Source organism: Myiozetetes cayanensis, unplaced genomic scaffold (genome assembly GCF_022539395.1).
Source record: "Myiozetetes cayanensis isolate MyiCay16 unplaced genomic scaffold, myiCay2020 scf3, whole genome shotgun sequence".
NCBI classification, from domain to species: domain Eukaryota; kingdom Metazoa; phylum Chordata; class Aves; order Passeriformes; family Tyrannidae; genus Myiozetetes; species Myiozetetes cayanensis.
Window position 1 is genome coordinate 50039204 of NW_026087521.1, and position 17353 is coordinate 50056556.

Consider the following 17353-nt stretch of genomic DNA (forward strand, 5'->3'; position numbering starts at 1 on the left):
GGATCATCTGCCTGTGACAGATCAACTCAAAACAGCTCCCTGATGCCCCATGGATGGAAAATCCTGATGCCCCAGGGTCATACTGCTTTGCAGTCCTATCTTCAGTTTTGATAACTACCACGCTGCTACCTCTAGTACATTTCCAGAGGAAACTGCCGTGCTCTCTTCCTGGTTTACATGTTGGAGCAGTGAGGCCACGACTCACCTTCCATGCAAGGACCAAGAAATCAGGTGACTGAGCCATATTCGCAGTAATATGGGAAGAAGAGGCAGCAAACTCCAGGCTGCTGCAGTGGAGCAGGTAAATTCAGCAAGGCAGCAGGCAGTGGTGTATCCCCACCCTTGGATGTGGTCTCTCCAGAATCAGCTGGTGCTCATTTCTAGCAGATCCTTAAATCACAGCCTCAAACAGTTTCCCCTCCACCCCTTTCTGCAGCCAGCAGCATTGCTGTTTTTGGCAGGATGTGAAAACCTGGTGAGCTGCCTCTTCTCTGTCCAATGGAGAGAGGCTGGAAAGCAGCTAAAAAAGGGGAAGGACAGGCCAGTGTCCTGTTGTTGTGAAGGAGTCAAGTGACAGAGAGATGAAACAGAAATTTCAGCTACTTGTAGCTTGAGTTGTGGGCTTGGATGCAACGTCAGCCCAGGTGAGCCCAAAATCATCCCACCAACCCCTTCCCTCCGGCTGTGAGGACGGGCACCGTTGGTATCTCAGGATCTCCATGGTTCCCATGGAGAAGGGAGAGAAGGGAAATAAAAGAGGAGAGCAGAGAACAAACCAGAGTGAGCAGCAGGGAATGAGGAGAGGGTGGTGGTGTGGTGAGGGGCGTGTGGGAGCCACCCATGCAGGAAGGTGCCCCATGGTGCGCAATAACAGGCTTACTGCTAAGCCTGCTGCACTGGGGAAGAGAACAGAGCAATGTATGGAGTGTCTGCTGGGGGAACGGCGTGTTTCCTCACAGCACATTAGAGCTGGCAGCGACACTGGCAGAGTGAGCTTGTGAGGAAAAGTAAAAGCAGGCAAGAAGAGCTCCCTCTTCCACAGGTTTTGTGGGGAGATCAGTGAGCAAAGGATGGGAGCAAAACAGAGGGAGACAAAGGATGCTTCTCCGCACCCATCCTCCTCCTCCCTCCAGCCCTCAGGGGAACCTTCATTAGGAAAATACCCTCTGCAGTGTCACCTCCTCCTTCTCTCCAGCTGTGGTCTGGGGATCTCCAGGCAGTGACAGCTGTCGCCCAGACTGGGTTGAGCAACCTGGGGTGCCAGTGCCCACTGAGCCCACCCAAAGCCTCCTGAGGGGTTCATCCCTTCACTGGGTGGCAAAGCAGCTGCTGTAGGGGAGAAGCATGGTTGTTCACAGTGGGCCAGGGAAAGGACCATCAGCGTGCTGGCCAAGCAACACCTCACAGGCATCAGCTCTGCACCTTGCAAGTGCCTCTCTGATGTCCCATGACGGCACCATGTTCCTGCTGTGCAAGTACAATGTGGGATCACTCCCATGCTGACAAGGGGAAGAGCTCGTGCTCTTCACAAAAGGTTGTCCCCACACTCCAGAACATCACTTTGCTTGTTTGATAATGGGAGCAAGCACAATCAGTGACTTAGTCTTGGTCTTTGCCTCTGCCCATCTCTTCTTTATCTTCCTACCCATTCTTGGCTGCTCCTTTTTAGCTTAAGGAATGAAACTCAAGGCAGAGTCAGTCAGGGAAAGTGGTGTTGCTGCCATCATCTGCCCTGATGCCTTTGGAGAAGGCAGTTTTCCAGCAACAATGCAGATCTTCTCAGGTGGCTGCTCACCTCCTGGAAGCTCAGCCCTCTGCCTGAGAGAGCCTTTCTGCAGCTCACACACCACCAGTGCTGCTTGGCTTATCTTCAGATCAGCTCTGCTGAGCATTTTGTGGCCCCAGACTACTTGGAGATGCCACTAATTTCTTCATTAGGCTGATGGCTGCTGACCCCTTTGCTTGTCTGCACACAGACAGCTCCCCCCTTGAAAGTGTGTTTTCTCACGTGTGGGTGGGGTTTCACCATCGCACCCGACCACAGCAGGAGGAGCAGCTCCTGGGGCTCCCCTGCGAGGGGTATTTGCACAGGGTCACCCAAAACAACTGCAAAGCTTCCTCATTCAAGCTTAAACATCTGCATCTCCACATCTGAAACTCCATCCCTATCTGTCTGAGGCAGGAGACGTGATCATGAAGTTTACTCCAGGGTGTGTTGCTACAAGCCTGGAAAACTAGTTGAGGCTTCAGCCGTTTCTCTCAGTCATCAGACACTTTTCAACCAGTGGACTCCCGACAGCCTGACATTTTTTTAATGTATGGTCTGTGGTGTGATTTTGACAGGGAAAGTCCCATTTGTCCCCTCCTACATCCGTGCAGCCCAACATGCCACACCATCTTGGTGTCACATCATCCCCATTCTGGCATTCTTAATGGTGGCAAGACTGCTGAGGGATTTGGCGCATGAGGCACAGCTGATGCCACACAGCACCTGGAGCTCACTGTTTCCTTTGCAAAAGGCAGAGAAGGAAAGCACTGCCTGGTCATTCTGGCTGCTCTCTGCCAGGGCCTGCTCAGGGATGCAGCTCGCCTCGGTTGACAAACTTGCAGAAAGAATCAGAAATGTCAAAACTGCCTTCTGTTCCACAGTGGGTCTACCAGTGATTTGTTTTTCTCTAAGCTGGCCAGCTGCAGGATACGCTGCTCTCTGCAGTTTCAACTGTCATTTTCTCCTGATTTTATTTTTGGATCCACAGCTCAGATGCATTCTCCATTTACAGGATGGTTAAACTGACATGGTCTTTTCTCCTCTGTACACCCACTTTCCCCTCAGGATACTTAGAAATGTGCCCTCTTCCTCCTTCCTCCCCAAAAAGCTCTCCATACTTTGCAAAAAGGGACAGCTGTAGTCAAAAATTACTGTTGCTTCAGGAAAAAAAGGCAGTGGGAATGCATGGGCTTTCTCCCTTCCACCACCACCACATCTAGCAGAGACGGAGGTCAAACAGTGAAAGTCAGGACATAGCAATGCCAGCCTGAGCAAGCAACCGTACTCTGATGAAATGGGAAAATGGGGCACTTTGTGCCTTTGGATAAAAGAGATCCCTTGGATACAAGAGATCCCTCATACCTTCACTTGGCACTGGCTGTGCTGTAGTGCTTCTCTCTAAGGTTGCTTGTGGAAGCTTTTCCTCCTCCCTCCAAACACAACCCTTAATGCACTACAGAAGATGGGGTTGCCGGCAGCCCAGTGTTGGAGCAGCCGCGGTTTGCGATAGGAGAAATGGCAGCAGCTGAAAAAGGCTTTTCTTTCCTGGGTCTGTAAGCAATTGGTGCTTTACGCTCTGTATTTTTCCATTTGGCAAAACCAGGTTTGGGAGAGACACTACAAAGCAATCTGAAATCCAGTTTAACAGACAGGGCTTTACACGCTGCAGCAGAGCAAAGGTTCAAAGGGCGCGTGGGGAGAGTGCCTGTAGCCGGCCATTTGGAGGGACCCGTTAAAAATAAAAGGCAATAAAAAATACCACACCCTCCCCCCACCGTCTTTTTGCAGGTACAGCCTCAAGCAAATGCACATGACACCACTAAGGAGAGGGAAATGCCTGCACTGATGTGTCTGTCCCCAGCCAAAAAAATATGCTCAGGGCAATATGCACAGACTAAAGGGGGGCAAATCAGAATGATGTAGCTGGACCCAAAACAAAGTTCTCAAAGATAGAAATTCCCTGATCAGTGAGCATCTGGGTTCCAGGTCCTGAAAAACCAAATACTGCAAACAAAATGGACAATCAAAACCAGAGACATCTGTCATTTCACTCATCTGGACACGACATTAAATAGGAGTTCAAATTTCAGGGAATGGCATTTAACCTGGATACCCTGCTGCCTGGATGAATACTTTGACTACTGTTCAAAATCATCTGCCCTCTCCTCTTCTGTTCCATTCCTGCCTCCATCACCAAAACTAACCAGCAAACTTGGGATGAACTTTCTATCAAGAAATCTTGTAAATAAACTGTCTATAAACTCTCCTGATCCTACTTGCTCCTCTTTTCTTCTTCAGGGTGGGAAACAGTGAACCATCTCATTTCAGAGCACTGACACCAGCTGACAAAATAATCCTGACATTTACTTGCTGCAGATTAAAGCAAGCCCCAGCAATTACTGAAAAACCTGTGAATTTTGGCTCTGTCAATGACCATCTTTATCCCCTATCACTACAGTACACTAATGTTTAGTATCAGCTATCAGATTTCCCATCCTCAATAACTAGCAGAAGTGTTGATCCAAAGGTGGCATCATGATCAGCCAAGGAAAGAAATCTATTATGTCTACCACTGCTGACACAAAGGGACACAGCCTGTTGTAGCAGGAAGAATTTACTGGACTTGTTTGAGATCCCAGCTCTGCTGAGGCTTCTGTCTTAAGGGCCAAAATTTGATGCTGTGAGCAGGATACCAGGCCATTTGGTAGAACAGACACCAAAGAGAACATCATATTAGTTCAAAAGAACAATTTTTGGCCAGTTTGGCTTTAACTGGGAAAAATACCAGTAGAAAGCCAACCACAAATTAGTTTGTACATACACTGCCTACTTTCAGCTTTCCAGCCAATCTAGCACATGAAGTTTTTATTTATTTTCACCTGACACATGAAAGTGTTTTATGAACACTGACAGAAAGTGTCAGTTTGCGTTTCCCAAAGTTAAACAGCTGGAACTGGGAAGTTAGAGAAAATTTTCTCTGCAGGAGCTTCTGCAAGGGCAGAAGCGAGAGAGTAGTTTCTAATGATGACGCAACTCCTAATTGTACAGATCATCATTTCAACTCAGCTGTAAGCCCATCCACATGAAATGCTATTGCATGACTTACTCTTAGCCAGGCCAAGTCCTGCGCTCATCGCACTACGCAGTGGGGTTTAACGCTGACCTCGACGAGCCAGAGGTGTTGTTCTCAGCTGTGTGGGAGCAGGATCAAACTCAGTCAAAAGCCTGGCATAGCAACAAGAAGCACTGCCCAGCTAAAGAGTTAAGCCTAGCTTAAGTCCCCGGTCTGCAGATAATTCTCCTCCATCGTGCTCCAACTGCCCACTCCTGAGCACAAGACAAAAAGACTTTGACAGGAAGCTCCAGCAAGACTTTATTCAGTGGTGTACAATAGGAAGAAATTAGGATGAAAGAAGAATCGTATACATTACTGACTTTCCAAGTTGCTAAAACAAACCCATAGTGACAAGAACAACTGAGTCTGATGACATAATAAGAAGCGTGGTGACCATCTCTCTAGTGTCCATACCTGAAAATAGATAATATATTAATGACTTTTTAAAAATTACAATTCATGGTAGTGCTGATTTGATGGATTTATTTTCATTCTGCCACAATGTAATTAACACGTAAATAGGATGAAGGTGAAATGCTACGTTAGGGAAATCTTAGGAAGTTCTCCACACTCACTTCCCCTAAAAGCCTATCCAGACATCACTTAGAAGAGAGCCTGAGCAATCCACAACACCATGTGCAAGAGATCCTCAGTATTATCATCTTTTGCCCTGAATCCTAGTTCAAATATGTCCTGCATAAAAACAAGGTCAAAGCTTGTCATAGCCCTGGAAGTAACACTGAGCATGCATCAGAAAATATTAATTCATGTCTTCATTTCTCATCATGCTGCCCATGCAACATTAAGTCACTAGCCAGGCAACATGGGCTTAGTTTTCATTGTGTGTTTACTAAAGCACCTTAATACCAGAACTATGGAACTGGAGTTGTCATGTTAATGATGATTTGCTCAACTGACTGTGAACCAGATCCCAAAGACAATTCTCAATATTTATATCTGTTTTGCTTTGTTTCCATCTGGACTCTGATTAGAATCAATGTATTTTTTTAATAAAGGAGGTGGGGAGAGGGACAATCCACAGTTAAGAAAAGATTAATGGATAATTTCTGCAGAACGAAGTGAGTGATGGGCAAACTTCCTAACCATTCTCAATACCTCTCAAAATACAAAATACCCCTCAAAAATCTATCGATGGATCTCCTATTACTATTCTAACAACAGACCTTTGAAAGATACAAAACAAAAACAATACAGAAATTATGACTAAATGGGCCAGAGCTGCAGTAATGGTTACATGGACACTTGATTTCCAGATGCTAGGAAATCAGCTGTATCAATCTCTGAGGCTCTGAGTTGTAAACCAAATCACTAAGATAACAGAGGGGCCCAGTAAGATGCCTGGCACCTCAGCAGAAACACTTTGGAACCAAAGCAGCTGAATTAAGGTAATTTTCTAAACCTGAATTGCTCAAATGGCAGTATAGTATTCACCCAAGGCTCCACTTATAGTGAATACCATTGCTCTTCTGCTCTCCATCTTTTAGAGGGAATGTCAATAGAAATCACTATTTTTTAACAGCTCCCACTTACCCCACAGCTGTTTGGACTTCCTTCAGAGCCCCACAAATCTTACATTGATCATTTATATTAACAGAAGGACAATTGGATTTTTCATCTTGACATCTGTGCAGGATACCTACTTTTGGAACTCCCATTCCCTGTTGTCCAGCGGACATACTTGGCGAGTTTTGAGCCAGCGAGAGATGCAGTGGAAGTGGAAAGCGTGCTGGAAGACAAAGTTCAGATCACATCATTTCAGAACATATGAATGTATCTCAGCGTGAAAGTTACCACGGCAAGTAGAGAGTAGCAAGTGTTTGCAGGCAAAAGTGGGGAGGACTGATCAGCCTGTTCGCTGGTAAACACCAAGGAACTGATCCACATTTTCAGAGGATGGAAACCTTAGTGAAATGGCAGCAGGGAGCCTGTTCCACAGTGCATGCAGTGGCAACTGACTGACTTCTGATGAAGGAGAGAGAGCAGAGTTTAGCAGCTGCTAAAATTGGCAGAGCAGATGCTGGTAAGAAGCATAATCAGAAAGAAAAGAAAGAAGATTTCAGAGTGAGTAGCAGGGATGATATGAATGTATACATGCTGAAGGAAGCTTTCTGTCAGTTTTCAGGGGAAACCAGAGCCTGAATAAAAAGGAATTTGAAAAATTAGAAAGAAGAAAACCAACTCTGTGTTTAATAAGGATACTCTTTTCCATACCCCATACAGCTACTTAAAACCAAGGTTCCACTTGTGGTACTCTTGCACACAACAATATAATTTTGACACTGGAATATTCTGATGTGGTTAAAAATTTTGCTCTTGTCCTCTGCAAACAGAATTGCAACATTTATAATCTTGTTCCAGCATTATTATGCTGGAACTCGATCCCACAGCTTAGTGAGGATTGAACAGAGGAAGAGGAAGTTATTTCATTATGGAGAATGTTATCTTCCAACTCAGGCCCAGGCTAGGTAAGAGCTATTCACGTTTGGAGTTCAAGTGCTGGTAGGACCATGTACAAAGGAGCATCTATGGCAACACACTGGAAGAGCTGGAGATGAACCATTAGTAGCAATTCGATCTTCCTCCAAAACTGGAAGCAAATCATGTAGTTATCCCACACTGACTCCTTGAATCAGCCTCCATGAACACAAACCAAGCATGCTGACATCCAATTAATCCTTTAACCAGGGTAAAAAAAAAGGCATAGCTCCTTGGCAGACCTTGATCGGAAAAATTATGCTCAGACTGAAACATTTATTATTCTTAAAAAAAAAAAAAAGTAAAGGTCTATCTTCCTCCCTTCATTTCTATGTCTTCCTTTCTACATCTCTCCAACTTTCATTTTATTTTCCTCTCTCTCTCCTTTCTAAATTCTACTAAACATAGGGAGTTTGAAGTTCCTATTTGTGGTGGATTATGTGAAACATTTCATAGAACTTATTCTGTCCCAAGTCTTCAGATAAGGGGGATAGCATCACCACACATGAGCTCTGTAATAAAACAGGTTTCCTTACATTGCAGACGCCCCATGCAACTGTGCATTCTTCAGAGGTAGCCGATGCTTGGTTTGCTTGACATTCTATGCCTGTGAAAACAAAGATTAAACAGATATACACAGGAGTAGAAGATTTACATGCAACACCAAGTGGTAGATTTCTTCATATTAGCAAGTGAGGGCAGGGGGGGATTTCTGATTACATCAGAAAGTGTCAAGAGCTGTGGTTTAATGTGTACAGTTTTTCCATAAGTGCCAGACCAAACTATACTTAGTCGTGATTTCCTTCTTCCTCTACTTTTTTAGTATTCCAAAGTTCCCAGAGGGCAAGAGTACATAGTTAATCTGTTGGCAACACGTGTTTCCTTCCCAAATTTCAGGGATATTTTTAATTTTTTCCTCCTGTGTTTTAAGAGATACCTTTTTATGATCAGTTGAAGCTACATTTACTTAAATTTCTGTTTCTTACCCAGCTTTCTCTCAACATAAATTCACTGTCTTGTCAGACATTATGAACTCTATTTATAAATTAGCTTGCTCATGTAATCTGGAGTTTGCCTGTCTTTACTCTATAGTCTTGTGATAGGTAAGTACACCCCAAAACCACATAACAGTTTAATAGTTTAGACTTTCTATACCTTGGAGCTAAGTCCCCAGGATCACCACCACAAAAACTCCCAACTATTTATGGGTTTTGGTTATGTTTTGGGCTTCTGTGTCAGGTGGTGTAGATGAAGGAGACAAGAGAGGGTAAGGAAAGAAGGAAAAATAGCAGTAAGAAAATAAATCCTGCAACCTGGTTCTCCATTCTGAACAATTCACTTTGCTTCACCTCAAGAAACTTCAGAAGAAAAAAATGATATTTCCAACTCCTCCACAGTCAACAGCACAAACCTATGAGACCAACATTTTACTTCCTGCTAAGGAATGCTTTCTTTAAGAGTCAAGCTCAAATTATTTAAAAAGACATGCTGATAGACAATCAGCTTAGAACTCAACACACAGGTTTGCTGCTTTCTTGTTCTGCAGATCGTTTTTTTCCCCCTGGCAAAGAAGATGTCTGCATGAGCTCTATTTCTACATTCACTGTTTGTATGCTTGAATATGCTCAGATTCAAAAACTTTCAAACCCCACAGGTTTGGCTCAGAAATGTGATCTCTATTTGCTCTGTCCTATTCATTCCTTTATCAGTTTTTTCATGCTTTTTCAGGTGTGGAGAGGAACAAAATAAAAGCAAGACCCATTTTTTCTGAGATGTGAGAGAGGTCAGTTAACCTTAGTCACGAGGAACTACTCAAAACAAAGAGTGATGTCTAAGGAAACACAGTAACAGCAGCTGTTCTGCAAGATTTGAATGAAAGTATGTTTATCATATGGTTTACATCAAGATGTGATATACCAAGCAGAAGTCCAAAGCTCAATCCCTTGCCTGCCTATAGAGGAGAACAAAATCCAGTACACCTGAAATGTTTGATGTCTTAATTCCTGAAGCTCTCAGTACAAACAGCAATAAAACTAAATCTGAATAAGAAAACGGAACACGCTCAAGACCCTTGAAGAACTTCAATTACTTTGGATATTTGCACAAGATTTTACACCTGAGATTGATGCAACAATTTTACTGTTACTGCAGTATAGACTCATGATCATGGGGCGTATTATATTAAGTTTTGAACACCTGGCACGAGTCTGTAAAGTAACTGAAAATGGTGAGGAATAGTAGAAAATGGTGAGGAGTAGTAGAAAAAAGTGAGAACATTCTTCTGAAGGAGAGAAGTCAACGGGTAAGCAAAGTTTAGCTCAGGAAGTTTAGCAAGGAAAATGCTCCAGCACAGAAGAAACACTTATCTTGTTTCTTCTCTTTTCCTGCTGAAAACAAAACATTGGGCATATCAGACATGAAGTCCATCTTGCCCATTTTTATATCATTTTGTCTTTTTTTTTTTCCTCTCCAAGTGGCCCTAACCTGGGAGCTGCATGCTTTTGAACACAAATCAATTTTTGTTTCCAGCTTTAAAGGACTCTGTATTTTGACTGGGAGTGAGAGGGAAGAAAGGTGGTTTAGGAAAGGAAGAAAAGCATCACTGGAATTCATTTTAGTCTTACTCAAACATTCTCTGACAAGCAAATACAGTCTAAAGCATCACAGTCCTAAAAGCTTAAGAGGACGGATGAGCTTCTGTGGAAATAGCTGAGGAGAAGTCCTCTGGTGCTGATTTAAGGCCCTTTCCAACAAGACACCCAGATTTAACTCCCTCATCAAACAGGCTGGAGACCAATGCTGGCACTGCTACCTTTGGCTGCCAAAGCCGAACCACTTTTTGGTCTCCCACTTGCTTTATTTCAGAAAAGGACAATATATCAACAACAGAAAGAAAATACATGAACAGTATCAGTCAGAGAACGAAAGCTGATGATTCTGAAAGAGAAGCTATTTACCATCTGCTGACCCAAAAGAAGCAGTAAGAGTCAGACAGTAACAGGTAATGGAGGAATACTGAACAACTCTTCTGTTGCCTTGTTTTTGACAGAGTGTCTGGAGGTGAGGGCAGAAAGATACAGCTAAAACCTGAAATACCTGTAAATAATTGTGAAAGATGCAATGGAGGCATTTCAACTCAGGGAGTTACGGAAATACATCTTATATAATGGCAGCTTCTGAATCCTGGCATCAAAACTATCCCACTTCCTATATATTTTCTATTGCAGAAATCTTCTGTACCTCAGGATTTAAGTAGCCATAACAGCAGGTAACACAAGTACATCTCTTTTGTTTGCAGCTACAGAAACAGCCCACTGCACTGGTAAATCTGATAAGAGCTCTTCTAATCTGTTTCCGCTTGAGCAAGGGTAACCACTGTATGGATTCCCCTTAGCTTGGCTAACACAACACATAGGGTACTCACTCAGAAAATAGACAGAAAAACCAAATAAGCAGGCTAATAAACTTAACTACACTTATTACTTGTCCTATGAGGAGCAGCTGTCCTGGTATCCTGTGATAGGATGCATGGGAATGGTGCAAAGCTGTACCAGGGGAGGTTTAGTCTAGACATTACAAAGCATTAGAACTTAGGCCAACACTGGAAGAGGCTTCCTAGACAGCATGGTCAATGCCCCAAGCCTGTAAGTCTTTAAAAGGCCCTTAATAACACACTTTAACTTTTGGTCAGCCCTGAAGCAGCCAGGAAGTTGGAAGAGATGAGCGTTGTAGGTCCCTTCCAACTGAAGTAGCCTATTCTGGCCTAGTCTAGTCCTCCAGAATGCAGAATGATCTCTTCAATTTACTTTTTCAAACTTCAGAATTTCCCCCTTGCAGTTCCCTGCAGTTCCTTAGGAATGATCTGCAGATTTTACTAAGTACTTACCGTAAGCTCCCCTACATTGCATCATCATCATCATCATCTGATTCCTTTTACTTACAATATGGCTCTCAGTATTTGCTGTTAGTATCACACTCCCAAAATACATGTACACAGCTATCATCTTCCACTCCTACTTATGACTTAGCAACTATATATACTTAGTTCCATTCTTTTACTCTTCTCATAAATCCAAAAATATTCAATCTATGAAGCATCCTGAGATTCTTCTCCGGATTCTATGCAATATAACTATTTTGTGAAGCTGGAATATCAAACACGGGACTTTGCATCTCACTGTCAAAGCAAGGGGACAGTATTTTGATGGCACATTTTATGCAGTTTAAAACTATGCCCATCACCTTACTACAATACTACATTCCATATTTTGAGACCAGAAGATAATCCAGTATACTAAATACAGTATTTAGGTAACACTCCTCAATTTACCATGTTGCAATAACAGCACCAGAGAGCAAGCCTTTGCAGAAAGGCTAAAGTAAGGTCTAAACAGGACCTGGGTCCTTCCAGAGAAAAATTAAACCAAAACACTGAAAATCTACTCATTCCTTCTGTACATTGAATACAAAACAAACTGAGGGCAGGGGGAATCCTTCAGCCACATTATTACTGAGTCATAAGGCACATGCACAGGGAGAACTGCAGGACACCTTGATGCCTGACTTTATAATGTTAACAAACTCCCATTACCATGGCTGGCATTACTTATCACTCTTTTAATGTTTTCCCACTCAAGTTTTCCTTTCATCACCAGGAGTGGGAGACATTTGTATCCTGCATTTTCTCAAATCGAATCTTCTGTTGTTCTTCCCTCCACATTCTATTAATTTTTCCTCAATTTGCCATCACTTCACATCTTATGTTTGAAAATCTAATTAAAGGGTTGTTTAACAACATTAATGATCTGTAACAAGGAAGTAAGCAAATCCAGAGCCAACACTGATCTCGGAATACCAATTCAGAAATCCCTTCTACTCTGTATACTGTCAATTTTGGTCTGTCATTTGCAGTCCAGGCTTTTCATAACACTGCTCATACACAAATTAATAACATGTAATGCTTGAGCAATGCAAAAAAGAAAAAAAAGTTACCCATGCCCTTTTTCTTTACTGTTTTCCCTAACCTACCTATATACCACCCACATTTTGGTAGAACTTCTTTGAATTATTTATTTTTCTTTAATGAACAAACAAACGAAATTCATTACTGGAAAACAGCATCTGTCCATTCTTCTTTCAGCTCCTCCACACCTCCCCTTCATCCCTGTATGTTGTATTTGCTATTTATAAAAAAAAAATAGCAAATACATGAGACTGTATTTGGTCTGTCATGGAAAGCACTATTAATTTTGAGGTAGATCCATAGAATGAAACCAGCAGCATCTACTATCTTACAATACATCCCACTTATGGTACATAATTACTTTGATTTAGAGGATTCTATATATTTATTCTATACATTTGTAAATTCTATAAATGTAACTTACACTCTAACAAATCTTTGAAATTCCATTTGCCTGTCAGCAACATGCCTTCTGCTCTAATATATCATAAACCTGAGAGACTAAGTAACAGTCCAGTGTCCACCTCCTTTTGAAACTACTTTCCAAGATGACAGATCTTAGAGGCACTTAGAAAGGAAATCTTTACATCAAAGGATCTCAGCATATTTCATAATCCCTGTTCCTTTTAATGTTATCATTCCCTTCAACCAAGAATAAACTGAGGCATGGATAGGCAGTAGCTGGCTCAAAATACAAACATTATCTGTCCCAAAGAAGAGAACTGAACTTGCTTAACCCATTTTCAGGCCAGTGTGTTTTCTCTTTATAAAAAAACCCACAAACTTGAAGCCTCATTTTTCTGACCCATTTCATTTTCACACAGGCTTACTGTCAGTAAATTACCACTGGAGGTATTTCCAAGGTCAACCACGTAAAAACAAAGTGCAACAAAATACTGCAGTGGGATCATGACAGGCCATCCCCAGGCACTATAATTGTACCTGTGCTTGCTTTGGGGGGGGTTCCACCATCCTCATATCTTAGTAATATAGGAAAATTTCTACCTGGGATATATTAAAAGGTCTTCTGTCCCTCATGACTGAAACAAGATCAACAGTTACGGTGTCAACAGTATCTTGTCAGTTTTGAGGGAAAAAAAGGGTTTATTCTCATTACCAATACTTAAAGGAACTGATATCAGTGACTTCATATATTCACACCTATTTTGTGATAGAAATGAAGCATCCAGATTATGAAAGGGTAGGGAAGGGAAAAAAAAAATCAAACCAATACTAGCAATGCATTGTTTTTTATTTTGGCATTTGATTACTCTCCTTTGTAAATGAACAATTAATTCTCTAGGTGGCTACAAAATTCCTCCTCCTATAACACACACTAACTTAGTCAGACAAGGTAGGTTTTGTAGAATGAGGAGTCAGATTAATTTGCTGGTCCGTGCCTTCCCTGGACAGACACAGAGAGTGTTACAAGGCTTCATGAGTAACATCAAAATGTAGATACTCATAGCAACATCCCCAACTCTGAAATATAATACCTCTCTTTTGGAGCAATGCCTGTTGACCCTGAATAATTTCAATTCCTCGTGACTCTTTATTATTACTTCTTTTTCTCTTTTTTGCATCCAAAATACACTCAGCAACATCATCTTGTCTGCTGATGTGGCATCAAGTGATTCTACTCTTTACAAAAAAAAGGTGAGGAGAAAAGCAGTATGGTGACAGAGGTCACAAAAGTAGATTACAGGACTCCAGTGTTACATAAAACAGAGCTTAGTAGAAGACTTAGTTCCTAACGGAAAGCTTCATTTGCTGAATTACATCCTCAGCTGGGGAAATTTCAGCTGTTGAGCACAAACAAGTTCAAACTGTCAACTGTGTTCCCCAGCATTTACTTACATAGATCCATAATGTGGTTTCTGCAAATGGCACAGTTATCAACCACAATGTCCCATGCCCACAGAGCTACGGCGTTCCACTAGAGAGAGGGGACAAAAAGAAAAACGGTTTTGATTCAATTTACAGCAGACAGAAATCCTTGTTATTCCTCAAGATCCCATGTATTTTTTAAATAGAAAAGCTGGGATATTAAAAAAAAAAAAATCGTAGAAGTCCAGAGTAATTCTTCATTATGAGTTCAGGTTACATTCCTCTGACAAACCTCCCAGCCCCAGTGTCTCCTTCCCACTTTGGAAACAAGATAACTCCCACAGTTTCTCCTTTTTAGTTTTTGTGAAATATGTGCAAATGTCTGGATTTCTACTCAAGGCAAAGGCAAGGATGTAGCTCATGCCAAATCCTCAATTCTGATGGAAGGGACAGTCCCTTGGAGAAAGGCCAATTCAGATGCTATTTTATTAAGAGGAATTCCCATTATTTGCAGTAGTTCTTCTAGTAATCATCCCCAGAGCAGTTGGGGTCAAGAACAAAATTTTTAACACTACCCTTCACAGACTCCTGAACAATCTCCTCTACAAAAGGTTAATAAGCAATGACCTATCAGCAAGGCTGGATATAAAAATTTCAAAGTACTACCAAATTAACCTTTCAAAGACTTTGTTTATATATATATATATAAAAGCAGTATCACTGTCCCATGCTACTTCAGGGGAAGGACTTGAGGAGTTTAAGACATGCTATGCAGAAAAACATAGTGCCTTTTTATTCCTCCCCACAAAACCCATAATCACGCCTTTTGTAAACTCATTAAATAAATGGGCTTGCCTTCAATATTCAAAGCAATCCAAGATAATTGTATTGGTAATCAGGATAATCTTCATTTATTACATAAATAGTCTAGATTTTTTCCCTTTATATTTTTTTCCAGTATATGATTGTATCAACTGTACTATAGTAAATCTTCTCTACTGTGTTCCATTTCCATCTCAATGTTTTCATTGTTTTCCCTCAGTTTGGGACTCTGAAGGAGGAACGCAGATTGCCAAGTACTGATAAGCAATATCGACTTTGATAAGCACTTCAAATTTTCATTAGTGCCAATGTAAAAAGTATTCACACTACTACTAGATCTCTTAGGACATGCATGACTAGTGATCTCATTTTTTTTCCCTATTTTCCAACTTCAAGTCTAGCCAGCCTTCTGGCTGAGATACTCATCTCTCTTGGACTTCATCTACACTTCAAGGCAGCTGAGATAAAAGTTCTCTGCACCCTTATCTCTGGCACACACTCAGGTACCTAATCTCTTGTCCCATTGTGATCTGCTCTGATGACCCCCAGACCTGTACTGAGCCACACATGCAACAAAGGCCTTGCTACCTTGCTGGGGAGGAGGAATGCCACTGACACACAAACAGTGCCACTTCCTGCTCCTTGAATGGGCTATTATATCTGTCCTTATTTCCAAAGGGCAAACAGTCATGTCACCCCAACACCTCCTCCTGCACAGACTTGCAGCCCCGCACAGATCTGGGGCTTCCATCATCACTGAAGGCAGCTGCATTTCAAACGAACTCATCTGCCAGTGGGAACCACTAGAAATGTTTACCGATATCCAATCTAGGGGTCACTTTTCCTCAAATCATACCTTAATACAAGCCCACACAGCCTCTCCCTACTTCTCTACACCTTGGCGAGCAGGCTCGGACTATTGCCAAGATCCAGTTGACAAACTGGTGGCACTGGACAGAAGAGTGGTATTATGGCTGCTCTGACAGAGCAGGCAAAGCCAGGGTGACAAGAGAGCATTTGCTGACTAGATACACGATGCTACGGCTCGATTTAAAGACGATGGAGGAGGAAAAAGTCAACCACAGCCATTTATGCAAAGCATTTTACAAAGAACATGGGACAGCTCGGGCGGCTGGGCCATAGCGGCCGGGGCTGATGGGGAGGCGGCAGCACTCCACCCCTGCTTCCCGCCCCGAGATGCCCCGAGGGTCCAGGCACGGAGCAGCCGAGGCCCGCCGGGGCGGCAGCGCCCGAGGGAGGTGAGCGCTGGAGCTCCCAGACCAGGGCAAGCCCCGATCGACGCGGCCCCCTCAGCGACCCCCGCTCCCGGCCCCGCCGGCCGCGCCCGCTGATTGGCCAGCGCCCGCTGCACGTGCGCCGGCCCGCCTCAGCCATTGGCCCGGACGCACGCCAGGACTCCCCGCAGGCCCCGCCCCGCCCCTCCCGCCGCGCCGGTGCGGAACCGGGCGCCCGGCTCCGTGAGGGGAGTGGGAAGCCTCCCCCTCCTCCGTCCCGCTCGCCGCCACGAGGCCGTCCCCGGCCCCTTCCCATCCCTCCGGGAGCAGCCGTAGCAGCGCGCCGGCAGGGCCTCACTTTCTTCACTTCGAAGCGCTTCTTGCCGGCGCCGCTGTTGGTGGCGCTGGGGGTGTCCACATCCATCGCGGCCGCCATTTTGGGTGCATGAGTCGGCTCACGCGTGCGCAGCAGGGCGGGGCTGGGGGTGCGGAAGAACGAGACGGAGTGGGAGGGGCGAGCCCGGAGGTTCCCCCCCTCTGGCCACGCCCCCTCGCGGCAGGTGCGGGCTCGGCAGCGCGGTCACGTGGGTGTGGTCACGTGAGCGCCCCCGTGAGGCGGCGGTGAGGGCGGGGCCGCGCGCTGCTCCTTCATCGCCGCCACGCCCGGGGGTGTGGGAGCTCCGCACGGCACCTCACTGAAATCCCTCGGGATTCGCTTCCCCACCCTCCTCACGCCGGGGGCTTCGGCTCTTACGGAACTTCTGGCTTATTTTCGCCCACCCTGATCGCCCCCCGGCGAGTGCGGGACGAGGTGGGCCCGGCGGGGTTCCTGCTGTGGACCTTTTGTTCTCCTGCAGTCCAGGGTTTTTTTAAAACGGGACATGGAACTGCCAGAGACGGCGTCCAGGCTACGCTTACGGCGCGCGGTTTGGGCTAACGATAGTTAGAGTTAACACAGATCCACTGGTGCTACCAGAGCTGCCCGAGCCCTGCCTGTTCTGCTGCAAAGATGGGGAACACGGGGCGTGAGAGCTGGTACTGGGAGCTTCCTGCCTCAGTACAGCTCCAAGTACCTTCCCGAGAAGGTCAGAGGTAGTATTCCCCAAGACACAGAAACCGAGGGGAAT

At 44.2% G+C, this 17353-nt stretch overlaps 1 protein-coding gene across 1 annotated transcript; it reads right to left on the bottom strand.

The window, feature by feature from the left end:
- Positions 1 to 5116: 5116 nt before the first annotated feature.
- On the bottom strand, positions 5117 to 16706 carry RBX1 (ring-box 1). Its single transcript, XM_050324879.1, has 5 exons — positions 16585 to 16706; positions 14200 to 14278; positions 7916 to 7986; positions 6545 to 6630; positions 5117 to 5297 (listed from the first exon to the last, which is right to left on the bottom strand). The coding sequence occupies exons 1-5, from the start codon at positions 16660 to 16662 to the stop codon at positions 5285 to 5287; spliced, it is 327 nt and encodes a 108-aa protein (XP_050180836.1). The 5' UTR covers positions 16663 to 16706; the 3' UTR covers positions 5117 to 5284.
- Between the last annotated feature and the right edge of the window lie 647 nt (positions 16707 to 17353).

Excerpts from the sequence above, each read along its gene's own strand:
- RBX1 (XM_050324879.1), bottom strand. The coding sequence starts at position 16,662 with ATGGCGGCCGCGATGGATGTGGACACCCCCAGCGCCACCAACAGCGGC. Across the intron at positions 7,987-14,199 it reads AAACCACATTATGGATCTAT|GCATAGAATGTCAAGCAAAC; the intron begins GTAAGTAAATGC and ends TTGTTTTCACAG. Across the intron at positions 6,631-7,915 it reads TTGCATGGGGCGTCTGCAAT|CACGCTTTCCACTTCCACTG; the intron begins GTAAGGAAACCT and ends TTTGTCTTCCAG.